Raw genomic sequence first — 17,600 nt, forward strand, 5'->3', positions numbered from 1 at the left:
TGTGAAAGGGATGTCATTCTGGTCTCCAGGCATTGAAGGCTACATCCGCCACATACTGCTTGTAGCACTGAGGTCTGTGTATAGCAGTATGCAGTAAGCTCTTCAGCTCCCCCTAGTGGTGGCTGCAGGCAGATAGAATTCTATCAATTAATTCCATCCCACTACTTTTTTTTGCACTTTTATTTTTTTCCTCACCTTCTTCCTAAAGCCATAGCTCTATTTTTCCATCAGCATAGTTTATATCAGGCTGGCTTGATTATTTATTTTTTTGAGGGTTAAGTTGTGGTTTTCAATGACCCAATTCACTTTACCATATAATGTACTGGAAAATGAGACAAAAAAATTCAAGTGCGATGAATTGGTGAAAAAAACCCTAAATTCCGCCATTGTTATTTTTTGAAGCTTGCTCACTTCACTGCTGTTAGAGACATTTGCTGGCTGTATAAAACGTTACTATAATGTATCATTGCACTTATTCACTATACTGCGTCATTGCACTGATTCGCTTCTATGTATCATTAAACTGAATGCTGTATCATTGCACTGATTCGCTATGTGTCCTTACACTGAATTGCTATAATGCATCATTGCACTGATTCGCTTCAATGTATCATTGCACTTATTCGCTATAATGTATCATTGAACTGATTCGCTATGTGTCATTGCACTTACTTGCTATAATGCATCATTGCACTGATTCGCTATAATGTATCATTGCACTTGCTATAATGGATCATTGCACTGATTCTCTATAATACATCAATGCACTGATGCGCTATAATACATCATTGCACTGATTTGCTGTAATACATCATTGCACTGATTCGCTATAATGTATCATTGCACTGATTTGCTATAATACATCATTGCACTGATTAGCTATAATGTATCATTGCACTGATTTGCTATAATGTATCAATGCACTGATTCCCTATAATGCATCATTGCACTGATTCGCTATAATGCACCATTGCACTGATTCGCTATAATGTATCATTGCACTGATTCCCTATAATGCATTATTGCACTGATTCGCTATAATGTATCATTGCACTGATTCGCTATAATGCATCATTGCACTGATTCGCTATAATGTATCATTGCACTGATTCGCTATAATGCGTCATTGCACTGATTCGCTATAATGTGTCATTGTACTATTTCGCTATACTGTATCATTTCACTGATTAGCTATAATGTATCATTGCACTGATTCGCTATAATGCATCATTGCACTGATTCGCTATAATGCGTCATTGTACTATTTCGCTATACTGTATCATTTCACTGATTCGCTATAATGTATCATTGCACTGATTCGCTATAATGCATCATTGCACTGATTCGCTATAATGTATCATTGCACTGATTCGCTATAATGCATCATTGCACTGATTCGCTATAATGTATCATTGCACTGATTCACTATAATGCATCATTGCACTGATTCGCTATAATGTGTCATTGTACTATTTCGCTATACTGTATCATTTCACTGATTAGCTATAATGTATCATTGCACTGATTCGCTATAATGCATCATTGCACTGATTCGCTATAATGCGTCATTGTACTATTTCGCTATACTGTATCATTTCACTGATTCGCTATAATGTATCATTGCACTGATTCGCTATAATGCATCATTGCACTGATTCGCTATAATGTATCATTGCACTGATTCGCTATAATGCATCATTGCACTGATTCGCTATAATGTATCATTGCACTGATTGCTATGAAAAAAACCTGTACAGATTATCAGCATGTAATTTTGAGCCAGACTGTTACTATTCACCGAATTGCAAGCATCGGTTTATCCACATTTGTGAAGAATTGAAGCATGAAGGATATTAAAAAATAGAAGAAATGTTCATTCCAGATTTTTTTGGATTCACTGGAAACATAATATGAAAGTCCATAATCTCCTGGGGTTATTATGTGGGGTATTGAATCTCGGTCACATTCATGTCACTGGAACTGTATTGCAATACCAGACATAACCTCTGCACAGGGGTGGCACAGTTTCCGGAAGAAGGCAGCTATGATTTTCTCCTTTAATTACAAGGACGTTTGATAACCCAGAATACAGCTGGTCTTGCGATTGCCCGTTTTATTAGAAGGGAATCGTCTCTCTGGGGTTAGTAGGAATCCTGACATGTTGTATATCTGTCACACAGGGAAGAGTAATCCGTACTGTGAGGTGAGCCTGGGATCCCAGTGTTACACCAGCCGAGCCATCACTGATACCCTCAGCCCAAAGTGGAACTTCACCTGCCAGTTCTTCCTGAAGGATCTGTACCAGGACGTGCTGTGCATCACCGTGTTCGACAGAGACCAGTTTTCCCCGGATGGTGAGTCCCTCGTCACCTGTATTCTCGGAATCCACACTACCTGCAGCGCTCTGACCTCCTCTCTGTGACATTTCTATCAATATTTTATTATATCTTTTCATGGCACAATATTGAGGCTTGTAAGCAGTGTAAATTTGGTGTGCCCTCCAAATACCCCAACACACAGCCATTAATGTCTAAACCGATGGCAACGAAAGTGAGTACACTCCTATGTGAAAATGGCCACATTGTGCCCGAAGTGTGAATATGTTGTGTGGCCACCATTATTTTCATGTACTGCCTCAGCTTTCTTGGGCATAGAGGTCACTAGAGCTTCACCGGTCGCCACCGGAATCTTCTTCCTCTCCTCCATGATGACACCACAGAGCTGGTGGATGTTACAGACCTTGCGCTCCTCCACTTTCCGGTTGGGGATGCCCCACAGATGCTCAATTGGGTTTAAGTCTGGAGACATGGTTGGCCAGTCCAGCACCTTTACCCTCAGTTTCTTTAGCAAGGCAGTGGTCATCTTGGAGGTGTTCAAGGTTATCATGTTGGAATACTGCTCAGTTTCCGAAGGGAGGACATTCTGTGCTTCAGTATGTCACAGTACTTGTTGGCATTCATGGTTCCATCAATGAACTATAGCCCTCCACAGCTGGCAGCACTCATGCAGCCCCAAACCATGACACTCCTACCACCATGCTTGACTGTAGGCAAGACACATTTGTCTTTGTACTCCTCACCTGGTTGCCACCTCACAGGCTTGACACTATCTGAACCAAATAAGTTTATCTTGGTCTCATCAGACCACAGGACATGGTTCCGGTAATCCATGTCCTTAGTCTGCTTGTCTTCAGCCAACTGTGTGCGGGCTTTCTTGTGCATCATCTTTAGAAGAGGCTTCCTTCTGGGATGACAGCCATGCAGACCACTTTGATGCAGTGTGCGGCATATGGTCTGAGCACTGACAGTCCGACTCCCACCTCTTTAACCTACATCTATTCTGAAAAGACAACCTCTGGATATGACGCTGACCACGTGCACTCAACTTCTTTGGTTGACCATGTTGAGGCCTGTTCTGAGGTGAACCTGACTTGTTACACCGCTGCATGGTCTTGGCCCCCATGCTGCAGCTCAGTCTCAGGGTGTCGGCAATCTTATAGCCTCAGCCATCTTTATGTAGAGGAACAACTCTTTTTATTTAAGGTCCTCAGAGAGTTCTTTGCCATGAGGAGCCATGTTGAACTTCCAGTGACCAGAATAAGAGAGTATGAGATAACACCGAATTTCCCACCCCTGCTCCTCATTCACACCTGAGACCTTGTAACACTAATGAGCCACATGACACCGAGGAGGGAAAATGGCTAATTTGGCACAATTTGGACATTTTCACTTAAAGGTGTACACACATTTGATGCCAGTGGTTTAGACATTAATGACTGTAATGAGTTATTTAGAGGGCACAGCAAATTTACACTATTATACAAGCTGTGCACTACTGTACATTATATCAAAGTGTCAGATCTTCAGTGTTGTCTTATGAAAACATCCTACAGCAACCCCACAGGAGAAACGATGTATTACATTCTGCTCATTCACATCAATGCTGGTCAGGTCCTCCAGTGAGGAAGACGCTCCTTGTAACCGTTCCTCTCGTTGGCCAAGAGACAAGGATCCTGAACAGAGGACCTCCCTCTATTAATGTTGAATTCCTTATATGTTATATAAAAATCTATGCCGTAAACCGAGAACCCCTTTATAAGGGTTGTTTCTTAAAGAAGACTTCTGCTCATGAGCCCTACTAGAGCATAGAACCAATTAGAGGGGGCGATCTCCTGCTTAGGACCCTCTCTGAGCCAAAAATGTTCTGGTGGACACCAACTCTTCATGTATAAAATGTACTCCATGTAGTAATTTTTTTCTCCCTCTGCAAGAATCAAGGCTTCTCCTGTCAAAATCTTTTTGGCTAAAGCTGCAATCAAATGTATACCACAAAATCTACCTGTATGATGTGAAATGGTAGTCACCCAGCCAGTTGGTCAAGTGGGTACTATACAAACCCAACTTTCACTCTGCAGGATACACAAAAGTGATTTCTGAATTAGAGGGGGCTATCCCTGTATCTGACAGTTATCGTATATGTACAACATACACCATAAATATCTGGTAGAGGTGGGAGCACTTTGGGGACCCATACTTTTCTCAAAACCAGGGCCCTGTCTCACATCACTGTGAATGTAAAGGGGGCCATTTTTTCACTTTCTCCATTTTTATGGTAGTTTCAAATATGGCTGAGGAAACACCTCTCCATTCTCAAGTTAGGTCCCGAAAATGAGATTTGCATCTACTTTTAAAAAGAGTGGTCCCTCATTCATTACCCTAAGCAGAGAACTGCCGTGTAGCACTTGGCATGTGTATAGAACAGTCTGTTGATTTTACCAAACACAGTGTAATACCTCCTTTTCCCTGTGGGGGCACTGCAGGTTCCCCACTGTAGGTCATAGCAGAATGTTTCCCTGGAGACCCCTTAAAGGGAATCTGTCAGCAGATTTATTCTGAAAGCAGTATGATCTAGGGTCCAGCAATTTGTCACTTGCTCAGCAGCTTGCTGTAGTTTCAGTGCAATCAGTGTTTTATCAGCAGCAGATTATCATTTCAGGACTAGGTGTCACGTGCCAGGTAGTCCAGCTAATCTGTGTAACCCCGCCCCCACCACTGATTGGCAGCTTGCCGACAGTGTACACAGGAAGCTGCCAATCAGTGGTGTGGGCGGGGTTATACACAGCTCAGCATTCTGAGCTCTGCTACATCTACAGGTCCTTCTCAAAAAATTAGCATATAGTGTTAAATTTCATTATTTACCATAATGTAATGAAATTTCATTATTTACCATAATGTAATGATTACAATTAAACTTTCATATACTATAGATTCATTATCCACCAACTGAAATTTGTCAGGTCTTTTATTGTTTTAGTACTGATGATTTTGGCATACAACTCCTGATAACCCAAAAAACCTGTCTCAATAAATTAGCATATCAAGAAAAGGTTCTCTAAACGACCTATTACCCTAATCTTCTGAATCAACTAATTAACTCTAAACACATGCAAAAGATACCTGAGGCTTTTAAAAACTCCCTGCCTGGTTCATTACTCAAAACCCCCATCATGGGTAAGACTAGCGACCTGACAGATGTCAAGAAGGCCATCATTGACACCCTCAAGCAAGAGGGTAAGACCCAGAAAGAAATTTCTCAACAAATAGGCTGTTCCCAGAGTGCTGTATCAAGGCACCTCAATGGTAAGTCTGTTGGAAGGAAACAATGTGGCAGAAAACGCTGTACAACGAGAAGAGGTGACCGGACCCTGAGGAAGATTGTGGAGAAGGACCGATTCCAGACCTTGGGGAACCTGAGGAAGCAGTGGACTGAGTCTGGTGTGGAAACATCCAGAGCCACCGTGCACAGGCGTGTGCAGGAAATGGGCTACAGGTGCCGCATTCCCCAGGTAAAGCCACTTTTGAACCATAAACAGCGGCAGAAGCGCCTGACCTGGGCTACAGAGAAGCAGCACTGGACTGTTGCTAAGTGGTCCCAAGTACTTTTTTCTGATGAAAGCAAATTTTGCATGTCATTCGGAAATCAAGGTGCCAGAGTCTGGAGGAAGACTGGGGAGAAGGAAATGCCAAAATGCCTGAAGTCCAGTGTCAAGTACCCAGTCAGTGATGGTGTGGGGTGCCATGTCAGCTGCTGGTGTTGGTCCACTGTGTTTCATCAAGGGCAGGGTCAATGCAGCTAGCTATCAGGAGATTTTGGAGCACTTCATGCTTCCATCGGCTGAAATGCTTTATGGAGATGAAGATTTCATTTTTCAGCACGACCTGGCACCTGCTCACAGTGCCAAAACCACTGGTAAATGGTTTACTGACCATGGTATTACTGTGCTCAATTGGCCTGCCAACTCTCCTGACCTGAACCCCATAGAGAATCTGTGGGATATTGTGAAGAGAAAGTTGAGAGACGCAAGACCCAACACTCTGGATGAGCTTAAGGCCGCTATTGAAGCATCCTGGGCCTCCATAACATCTCAGCAGTGTCACAGGCTGATTGCCTCCATGCCACGCCGCATTGAAGCAGTCATTTCTGCCAAAGGATTCCCGACCAAGTATTGAGTGCATAACTGAACATTATTATTTGATGGTTTTTTTGTTTGGTATTAAAAAACACTTTTATTTGATTGGTCGGGTGAAATATGCTAATTTATTGAGACAGATTTGTTGGGTTATCAGGAGTTGTATGCCAAAATCATCAGTATTAAAACAATAAAAGACCTGACAAATTTCAGTTGGTGGATAATGAATCTATAATATATGAAAGTTTAATTGTAATCATTACATTATGGTAAATAATGAAATTTAACACTATATGCTAATTTTTTGAGAAGGACCTGTACAGCACAGAAAACAGGGGTTCACTCTAAGCCACATTAACAGGAGAACTCAAAATGTAAATTATCATCTGGCCTCTATAAATGTAATCCTCTTTTTTTCAGATTTTCTGGGCCGCACTGAGATTCCAGTAGCGAAGATCAGGTCTGAACAAGAGAGCAAAGGCCCGTCTACCAAACGTCTACTCCTACACGAGGTGCCAACGGGGGAGGTGTTCGTACGGCTGGACCTGCAGCTATTCTAAATGACAAACAGCGCCCCTTACAGTCAATTGTGGGGTCTATGCTAAAACTCAAGAGCGCAAAACTGTCCCAGTCCTCTGCTGCTGACCTATGCAAAATGCGGGAGACACAATCACAGTGCCTTGTGCCAAGCAGAACCGCCGCGCTTCATGTTTTGCGACATTTTATGGGTCCGTTTTTACCGTTTCTTTTCGTTGGTGCCAGGCGTGGGGGGAAACGCATCGATCTTCTAGGAGAACAGACGTGGCCTATATCTGGTGCCATGATAGCGAAGGTCCTCATTATTACCTACCAAGCTTCCCCATGGGAATAAGATAATTTATGATCTTTTTTTTTTTTTCTTTTTTTTTTTTGCATTATATTAAAGGAATTTTAAAAAAAAAAATCTAAACATTTTTCTGGATTCATAAAAACGAGGTGGAAATTTAGATTTGGGGGAAAAAAAATCTAATTTTGTAAGAATCTTGAGCGTGAAAAGAATGAAGACGTTAAACAGCTAAAATTCTATATTTATAGTCGTGTATATATTTCTATATGATGGATACACTGGGAGAGTTTTTTTTTTTTTTCTAATATATTTATGATGTGATGAATACCATTGACCGATATGACTTTCTCTTAAAGGGGCAGGTTTGTTTTACAATATTTTTATGCTGATTTGACGGATTTCTTTATAACATATCATGTCTGGGAGGCAACGTCGGAGCTGTGCTGCTGCTGCAAGGACATACTACAATGCATTAACTGTTAATTTTCAGGTTTATTCTGTGTGTGTATATAACGTTAAGTAACCTGGCAATTAGTTACATCATTATACTCCATTCACATCCAGAGCTGCACTCAGAATTCTGCTAATGTGGATTAATCTGGCAAACTTTTTTTTCCCGTCGCTTTTTTATTACGTTACGTTATGTTTGGGGCTTTGTTCACATCATGGTTAGAGCCTATAAGATGGGGAAAAGACCTCCATGTTTACACCAAATGTATCCATAGAGCTTCATATATCAGACGGAGGTCAAAAGGGCAAAACGGAGGTCAAAAGAGTGTTCTGTTAGTGTGTTGGCGTCCGATATGTTGGTATTCCCTTTTTATTTGTATTACGGAGTAAAATGGTAAACTACTTGATCCAATCGTATAAAAAAATATATATACTAGGCAGTATAAGTTTGTTTTTTTTTCAATGGGAGTCAATGGGCAAAGTATTCCACTGCATGTGTACATTGTGATGTATGCGGCTTTCCATCAGAGGGAGCCTTTGGGAGACCCTCCATATCCTGGACCTAGGCTCTAAACATGACGTGAATGCGGCCGTCCCCTTACACCTATTCAGAGCGGATTTCAGAATATGATAGTTTTTTGTGTAACGTTGACGAGTTTCCAAATAATTTGCGTTATAGTACATCATCGGCATCACTCAGCTCCAAGGCGGAAATGAGTGACGCTAGACAACCCCTTTAAAGTTGGTTTCCGATGTTGGAAAAAACTTTTTATCCCCCCCCCCTGGGCAGATGTTTACAAACAACTGCGCTTTACTCACCCAGCCTGGGTCGAGCGCCGAGTCCTCCACCGCTGTTCTGGTGACTCTGCGCTGGACCTGGGGAGGGGGAAGTGGAAAAGTTTATTTTTTAAAGCAAACTACTCTAGGAAAACCCCTTTGCGCGAGTATCTGCCCACAATATCTTTTTCAGGTGCATTCCTCCTGGAACTGTCCTGAAAAAGCGCTGCAATACTGATACAACAGTGAACATCCTGCAACAGAAATGTAACAACCACATTTCTGTGCACCCACTGAGTCTTTTGTTCCTTCTTTTTAACCATTTTGAGGGTTTGGAAACCGTGAAAAGCTTATAAGGAGAGCCATGTTCATTGTTTGGGTGGCGGCTGCCGAGTTCTAGGTTAAAGACCACCGGAGAGTCCGCCGTCGGAATGAAGACGTCGTGAGCACATACCCTTAAGATTACAAATAATTTTCTACGCCTTTCCCGAATTATGTCTTATACTCGAGTCACACCCTAAGCTGCGTTTAGAATTCTTCTCATTTTAGATAAAGTTGATCGTACGTAATAATTAGGCGCGTTACTCATCTTGTGCAGTTGCCGTACCCTCAAATTATGCCTTACACTCTATTCACATCACACCCAGAGCTGCAATCACAATTCTGGCCGTCTTCCTTGTAGATCTCCGCATATGTAAGAACTACTGCTGCCCCTGGTGCATGTGTGCAGGGTATACTCATGGGCTTTTGGGAGTTTAGTAGTGATGAGCAAACATGCTCGAATAAGGTGTTATCTGAGCATGCTCTTGTGCTAACCAATTGTCTTCGGCGTGCTCGAATAATATGTTCGAAACCCCACGGCTGCATGTCTCGCTGCTGTTCGACAGCCCCAACACATGTAGGGATTGCTTAATAAACAGGAAATGCATTGTGGCTGTCGAACAGCCGCGAGACATGTAGCAGCGGGGACTCGGAACGTATTTTTCGAGCACGGTGAAGATACTGTTGGCAACAGAACATGCTCAGATAACACCTTATCCGAGCACGTTCGCTCATCACTAGTGTTTAGATCAGTCCTCTATGCAATTGGAGAATAAGATCTAGAATTCAAAATTAAGATTTATTTTTTTTTAACTGCAAAATGTCCAAATTAGACTAAGGTTACACGGCGACTTTTTCAGCAGCCCCATTCGAGCTTCAGTCATGGCTAAAGTCGCTCTAGTAGCCCAAGTATAATTGATTGATTACTTTGTGCTTTTGTTCGATTGGGGCATTTTATGATGTTAATATATTGTATTCTATATTCTGTGGTCCAAACAGCAAAAAAAATAAAATTATAAAATGACCACTAGGGGCGCTGTACCACTGAGCACTATTGTGCTTATTTAAAAAAGAATATAAATCCTAAATTGTAAAAATGGGGAAAAAAGTGTTGTTCAGACATGCAGAAATTAGACCCTCCCCAACGCGCGGTAGTGGTTTAATCAAAGGGAAAAGGCGCAGATTTCTTCTAGATAGAGAAGGGTTCCTGATGCAGCAAGCTGCTTTCCAGCCAGAATTTTATGACAGATGGAGACAAAAGAAAAACCATTGGGTGACACACAATATGGAGAGAAACAGGAGTGAATGAGGATATCGAGGTTTCCAGATTTTCATAATGTCCCTTTAACCTGAAGTAACCCATAATGAGGAAGCTGATATTTTGTTTTCCTTTTCTTCAAAAAAGAAAACCCTGTAAAATCTTATACACACCAGCCCGGTTACTGTGTGTGGCTGTAGATAGTCCCTTACACTATAATACATTGATATTCCTAGAAAATGGGAAGATGGAAGTTTCAGAATGTTTAGGTGGTGACTTCTGAATATAAAATTACTTTGGTTATCACAAGTCAACTAGTAGGCAAATCCCCAGTACACTTCCATTTCAAAACACAGTCCCCGGCCTCGCGAGTATCCCCTGTGGCAAATTGCTAATCACAGCGGATGAAGCCACGACCAGACGGGCATTACTATAAGACATACTAGGTCTGGTATTCTAAATCCGTCCTTGTATTACAGGTCTGCACCTTCTTTTGAATAACACAAGCCAGTATTACAGTGTTATTCATATGTATGGACATCCTTGTAATATAAGGACAGCCGGAGTCTGCCAAAACTGAATTCATACAAAGTAGCTCTTCGTTCTGCCTAATAATGGGAACATTTCTTCTTTAGTAGATCATGTTTTCATCTAACTGCTAATAATAATGATATTTGATCATTCACAGTAGAGTAGGTGAAGGGTCTTGTGAGTACCCATGGCGGGACCTAAATCCCAGGCTGAAAATCCCTCTCCCACATCTGAATAGTAAAAGGGCTCAGTTTGTTATGTCCTAATGCATATCACCCATTGTGCCTTGTGAGACAAAAAAGGGAGCATAGGACTCCAAAGGTATTGGAGAGACGGCTCCAACGCTAACCTAAGGCAATGTTCACACGGAGTTATTTGAGGCATTCAAGAACTGAGTTTTTCGGGCAGAATGCAGTTATAATCAGTGACTCCAGCTTAGCTACTTTAGCGACATTCTCCGTTAGTCTTAGGTAATCTAAACCACACCTACTGCCTCATCAAGCTGCTGTCCCTTATCCATGCTTTATACTGCAGCTGCTTGTTTACATATAGAATAACACAGAAAGCCAGTACATGTAAAATAGCAAAGACAAAATGATCATAATCTCGATCTAAACCATTACCGCTTGTAAATTGACAGCAGAGAGTCTTGAAATCCACTTAACGTGTTGTGACCTTAAAATGTATGAAATGCATGCAAAAAAAATAGGACTTTCTTACTAGATTGTACATGTTACACCAAAGCAGTCAGTGCTGCACTCTACTTCCCTTAAAGGGGTTGTCTGATCTATATTCAGGATCAGGACCACTTCTCTAATCTGCTCCTGCAGATTGATAGGTCCTGAAGCCGCAAGTCTGAACTATGCACTTTCACATGCTGCAGCATCGAAGGAGCGCATGGAGACATATGGATCCAGGCAGCTTCAGAGCCATGCTTGCAAGCGCACACTTCTTGCATAGGAAACCAGCCACTGATGATAGATTATAGAGGTGGCCGGTAACTTAGACAATGAGCAGTAAACTTGGAAAGTTCAAAATTCCTCTGTTTTCAAGAATGGCGTGTTTTTTTAATAAGGGGTAGATTACTAAGTTACTTGTTTTTACAAGTACTTTGCAATTTTACCCATGTAACAAGCTGTGACAACCCCTTTAACCTTGACTCACGTGAAGTAGTGACATCACAGAAGAAGCTATAGACACAACTATAATACACTCAATGCTTATACATAGGAGTTATAGGGAAATAAGCGAATTTTCAGTGCCACCGGTTAACTCAAAGGAAACAAAATGGGCAGACAAGAATAGTTTAAGCTGGTAGAGGATTCTATGGAAATTACTGCTGACACATATACATGTTTATTGCAGCTCAGTCCTTACCTTGGGGTGCACATGGACCCCTTACGGTTCCACCGCTGATATATAATGTTACTGACTGCTGAGATCTGGGAATTTTACTGCCTACGGGGACTGAGCTGGGAATTTACAGATTGATGAAAACAATGTCTTGCACTTTTAGCAACTCAAACTTAAATTGAAACTTGATTCTAATGAATAGGAAGATGTGTGTAATTTTATCATATTGCACTGTGTGGTTATATGATATATAATATACGATGCCTTAACTGAGAGACCGGGATCTAATATAGTCTATAGAACACAGTATTCTGAACAGCGTTTCTCGCCTTTATCGGACCTGATTTAACACTGGGTAGATTAATGTATTTTTTTAACTTAATATTTTGACCTCTTCACTTGACGCTCAGGCAAAATGGTTTGAGGAACTGGGTTCAGTGAGGAATCGGTTTGTTAGATGCTGCGATATGGCAGTTGTTTTTTTCCGATGTACAATATGAATGTGTATTGCTAATCTATGATTGTTCTGCATGTTGAGATGATGCTAAAATGTATATAAAAGAAAAAAAAAAAGATTTTTGGCTCCTGACTCTCTTTAGGATAAAAAAAATTTAGTTAAGGAGAATCTGTCAGTGAGATTGACATTTATGTGCATGCATCTCTTTGAAAGCTAAATCCCTTGACACCTTTATATTTCTATCTGTTGTTGCATATCCAAAAAAATTAGCATTTTTGTTCATATGCAAATCATGCATTAAGTGCTGGAGCACTTCCCAAGCCTTTGCCTACCCATGTTGTTTCCCTGCCTAGCACATGCTTTTTAACTTGATTGATAGCTCACTGTCTCTGTGATATAAGGCAAATGCATCAGACCGTGCGCTATCAAGAGGCTTGTTCTTGGTGGGGAGAAGACTTGGGGGGGGGGAACAGAGTCTCAGGAAAGTGCTCTGTCAACCAAGAGCACTTCACACCTCCTTTGCATATTAGCTAAAACACCAATTTCTCGGGAATGCAGCAACAGATAGAAGATATAAAGGTGTTGATCAAAGATCTGCATGCCCATATGTGCAGTTTACAGTGGAAGGGGGAGATTGGTTTATCTTATTCAAAGATTTTCCTTAAAGGAAACGGATAGCTACAACATTTAAAGCTTTGATATGTGTTCTTGGCTTTGCAGAGAAGTTAAGCACGATTTAATTCCATTTTACAGGTATTGGCCAGAGTGCATTGTATTTAATAACCCCTTTTGAGACTTCACCAAAGCTCCATGTGTGACATTCTAGTAAATGTATAAATGTGTGTTATTTTTCCATTTGGGGGTCTGTATTATATGTATTTATTAGGCAAAATGGACACAACTGGCACCCAAGAGAAATAAGGAAACCTGCGTTATACACATCAAACAGACTGAAACTACGACTGTGGTCCTTTTATGTGATAGCCAGGAAGCCATTCCTAAGGTTTTGGGGTTTTTTATTGATTTTTTTTTTTTTAAACTTATACCTTCTACACCAACACAGTAAAACATTTCCCCAGTGTCTGGGACGCAGATCATCTATGTTGTGACGGTGTTTGGGGGCTCGGGTCCCCAGTGTGTGCAGTATGCAGGGAGGGACGATGGTCTCGCTGGAAACTTCCTCTTCTGACTGATTTTCATCTCGCGTCTGACGATCTCAGGGGGATATTTGGTATCTACCCACAGCTTGAAATCCAGACTTTCCTGGTTATAGGACCCTCTGACTCTGTGCCTGCAAGACATTAGAAAGTAATGGCTCGTACGGTAATGAATCCCTACATATTACAGGAAGCCATCTTGAATTTGCAGGGGAGGGTTTACCACTATTTTCTGGACCTCTACTTTCGTTAAAACAAATCAAACTAGCTTCCTTGGTGCATGTGGGGGTTTTTTCACCGTAGTATAGCTGTGAAAGTGGAATATATATATATATATATATATATATATATATATATATATATATATATATATATATATATATATATATATATATATATATATATATATATATATATATATATATATACATATTTTAGCTACTCAGTAACTCCAATAACTCCAATGTGGCTGGCAGTGGATACCCGTCACAACGAGTTTTACTATTGGGGGGGCAGAAAAAAAAACGTTGAGGGGTTTTTTTTGCTCTGGGATCCCATGACTATCCTCACTTGGGTTACTTTGCTCTGGGATTCCATGACTATCCTCACCTGGGTTACTTTGCTCTGGGATCCCATGAAGAGCCTCACCTGGGTTACTTTGCTCTGGGATCCCATGAAGAGCCTCACCTGGGTTACTTTGCTCTGGGATCCCATGAAGATCCTCACCTGGGTTACTTTGCTCTAGGATCCCATGAAGATCCTCACCCAAGTTACTTTGCTCTGGGATCCCATGAAGAGCCTCACCCAAGTTACTTTGCTCTGGGATCCCAAGAAGATCCTCACCTGCTCTTCAGCCTGATGTCACTCTCGATGTATCCTAATGGAGTCTTCAGCCACTCTGCTCCATTCATGCTCTGACGACCCAGTGGAACCCGAGGAAGCTTCTGCAAGGTCAGTTCATGGATCTCTTTGGCGGAAAACACCCGGCCTTTAAGAGGAGAATCACAGATCATAAGATCGAGGCCTAATATTGCTAACCCTGGTCACCCAGGGGCAAAAGACTTCTCATATGTACCTCAAACCCAAGTTTTGTCCCTCTCCTTAATGGGTACCCTGGGCATCTGCCTACAACTCCTCCTACACCATAAGAAAAATTTTATATATAAAAAAAATTACATGTAGGAGTTGGTGGTAGCCCTGATGCTTTACCTGTGTCACAGTGCATGGCTATCTTCTCCTCCTCATACCTCTTCTGAGATTGCTGGAGAAGAGGGTCCGGAAACATCGGAGTTGAAACCTGAACAAGAAAGACTAATAAATGTACGATATATTTTACGTTACAGGGCAATGTGTGTTTAGAGGAAGCAACTTTGCAAATATACTTATCTGCCATATTGTTTAATTTTCCTTACGCCATTTCAATCAACATTTAAAGGGTAGCAATATTTTTTTTTTAGTTATACTCCAACATAAAAATCGCAACACCCAAGATGGAAAAGTCATAAAATTATGGAAAGCGCAGGATGGATAGACCTATAAATGATCTACAAATTATGAAAAAAATGGAACCAACATTTTCAAAACATCTGAATGTATTCAGTACCGAGTATGAGCCACGTGCAGAAATCACTGCACTTATAGCCTTGGTTGCTATCAGGAAGGTTATTAGCCATCTGAGGAAGGTTCTGCGCCACTGAATGCACAATTATCAAGATCCGCTACTGGCAGCTCCATGTGTAATTGCCGATCAATGATGTCCCAGATATGTTCTATGGGAGACAAGTCTGGAGGTGCTGCAGGCCATGGTAACATGTTTAGGCCATGAAAGCTACGCAAAGGAGCATGAGCAACATGAGGCCTTACGTCTTAAAAAACGGCTCTGGGACACTTTGGAGAAATGGATACACCATTGATTCCACCACCAAATTAATGTAACGCCGAGCTGTTAGTGCCCCTGGAAAGAAACCTAGAAGGGTCCGGCTAAGACACTCTGTGCTACCCCACACCATAATCCTGGGAGTAGGATCTATGTGAAGTTCCCTCGTGAAGGCCTCTCCATAACGTTTCCCACATAGTCTCCAGACACCGACACCTCTGCCAGTCATTACACTAGTTGCCCATCCGCTAAAGAATACAATGCCATCTTATCTCTCTCACCCACAAATCTCTCCACAGTTCTGCACCACCCTTCATCTCGTCCCTCATCTCTATCACCTTACCGTTGCCCTCCATTAGGTAACTGATCTGAGACGAACATCCTCCATAATCCAAACCTCCCACCTCTGTCTCCAAGGCTTCTCTCGTGCTGCACCACTTTTCTGGAATGCACTACCCTGGAATATCACATTAATACCTAGTCCATGCATGCTTTAAAAACACATCTCATTAGACAGGCTTATCACCTCAATTGACTAACTTTCCCCCGTTCCCCATTCAAATTTTTCCTCAAAATCTGGTCCCTCCTATTAATCTGTTATAGATTGTAGCTGGCGAGAAGGACCCTCACGCCTTCTGTAACTTTTGCACTTTGTAATGTCTTTATTGCTTGAACATTTCTCTGCTTAATTGTAAAGTGCTACAGAACATATTGGCACTAAAGAAATAAAATTATTATTAGACCAGCGTCCGGAAAGGAATTCTATCCTCTTCAGCATTGAGTCCCTCTTTTGTCTTGGACGCAACAATAGCCAGAGATTGTTCTGGAGAACACGAGGGTAACGCCATGCTGAGGCCTTCAAGAGGGAACATAGCACCAGGACTACTACTGGGATTATGGTGTGGAGTGACATAACATACGGTAGCCAGACCCCTCTTTAGTCTTGATTCCAGGTCCACTAACAGCTCGAAATTACATTGATTAGGTGGTGGAACCAGTGGTACGGGCATTTCTCCAAAGTGTCCCAGGAACCATTTTTCAACATGACAACGCCAGGCCACATGTTACTCGTGCTCCTGTGAGCAGGCTGCGTGGCCTAAACCTGCTACCATGGCTGCAGCTTCTCTGGACTTGTGTCCCATCAAATGCATCTTGGATGTCATTGGTCGGTGATTACAAGAGGATCTGCCAGCAGCGGATCTTGATGATTTGTTCAAGTGAATTCAGGGAGGCAGAACATTCCTCAAGACAACTATTAATAACCTCATTGATAGCAGCCAAGTCTCTAAGTGCCGGGATTTCTGTAGGTGACACTCATACTCTATACAATAAATGAAGATGTTTGGAAAATTTGTGTTCCGTTTTTCCATTATTTTCAGATTACCATGTCTATTCATCCTGTGATTTCCATAATTTCACAACTTTTCCGTCTTGGTGTTGCAGTTTTAATGTTGCGTTTATATCCAATGTCCCCTTCCATGTTCTGCTAGTCTGTGGGAGTCCTGGTCCTGAGACTTCCACTGATCACTCAAAAAATAGCTCTGAATTACACTGCGAAGGAGCAGGGCTGTGGAGTCGGTAAGCCAAAGCTCCGACAACGACTTCGACTCCTCAATTTCCAAGACACCGACTCCACCAAAAGGGGCTCTGACTCCATGACTCAGACTCCACAGCCCTGCGAAGGAGGCTCGTGCTTAAATCCTGCAGCGCTGTACACCCCGTAGGGAACTATGGAACTGTACATCGCTCTGTCCACAGATAGGTATAATGCCTTGAAAAAGTATCCATGCCCTGTGAACTTTTTCAAGTTAGAAACATAAACTTAAATTAATTTTATTGGGATTTTCTGCAATATACCAACACAAAAGTAGCAAGTATTTGTGAAGTGTAAATGAAATGATATATGGTTTTCTACTTATTTAAAAAAATAATATAAATCTCAAAATTGTGAAGTGCATTTGTATTCATCCTCCCTGTAGTTTGATACCTTTAAATAAAATTCGGAGTGATCCATTGCCACCAGAAGTCACATAATTGGTAAATCGAGTCCACCTGTGTGTAAGTTATTCTCAGTATAACTACAGCTGTTCTGTGGAGGCCTCAGAAGTTTGTGTTAGAACATTAG

General features: G+C 41.6%; 2 protein-coding genes across 10 annotated transcripts in view; one reads left to right on the plus strand and one right to left on the minus strand.

Annotated features, from left to right (window-relative positions):
* The window catches only part of ITSN2 (intersectin 2), a 135,922-nt gene extending 128,522 nt beyond the window's left edge, over nucleotides 1-7,400 (plus strand). For all 6 annotated transcript variants that reach the window (XM_077291508.1, XM_077291510.1, XM_077291509.1 and 3 more), the window contains 2 exons: nucleotides 2,181-2,354; nucleotides 6,890-7,400. In XM_077291508.1, coding sequence (XP_077147623.1) covers nucleotides 2,181-2,354; nucleotides 6,890-7,029 — 314 coding nt within the window. In that variant the 3' untranslated portion in view covers nucleotides 7,030-7,400. The remainder of the gene's footprint in view (nucleotides 1-2,180; nucleotides 2,355-6,889) is intronic.
* A 5,979-nt stretch (nucleotides 7,401-13,379) lies between these two features.
* The window catches only part of FAM228B (family with sequence similarity 228 member B), a 39,895-nt gene continuing 35,674 nt past the window's right edge, over nucleotides 13,380-17,600 (minus strand). For 2 of the 4 annotated variants that reach the window (XM_077291516.1, XM_077291518.1), the window contains exons 7-9: nucleotides 14,809-14,896; nucleotides 14,443-14,587; nucleotides 13,387-13,733 (exon numbers count right to left, since the gene is read on the minus strand). In XM_077291516.1, coding sequence (XP_077147631.1) covers nucleotides 13,541-13,733; nucleotides 14,443-14,587; nucleotides 14,809-14,896 — 426 coding nt within the window. In that variant the 3' untranslated portion in view covers nucleotides 13,387-13,540. Of the gene's footprint in view, nucleotides 13,734-14,442; nucleotides 14,588-14,808; nucleotides 14,897-17,600 lie in introns of all 4 variants that reach the window. The other 2 variants (XM_077291515.1, XM_077291514.1) reach the window with 2 other exon arrangements.

This window comes from Ranitomeya variabilis, chromosome 2, assembly GCF_051348905.1.
Source record: "Ranitomeya variabilis isolate aRanVar5 chromosome 2, aRanVar5.hap1, whole genome shotgun sequence".
Lineage (NCBI taxonomy): Eukaryota > Metazoa > Chordata > Amphibia > Anura > Dendrobatidae > Ranitomeya > Ranitomeya variabilis.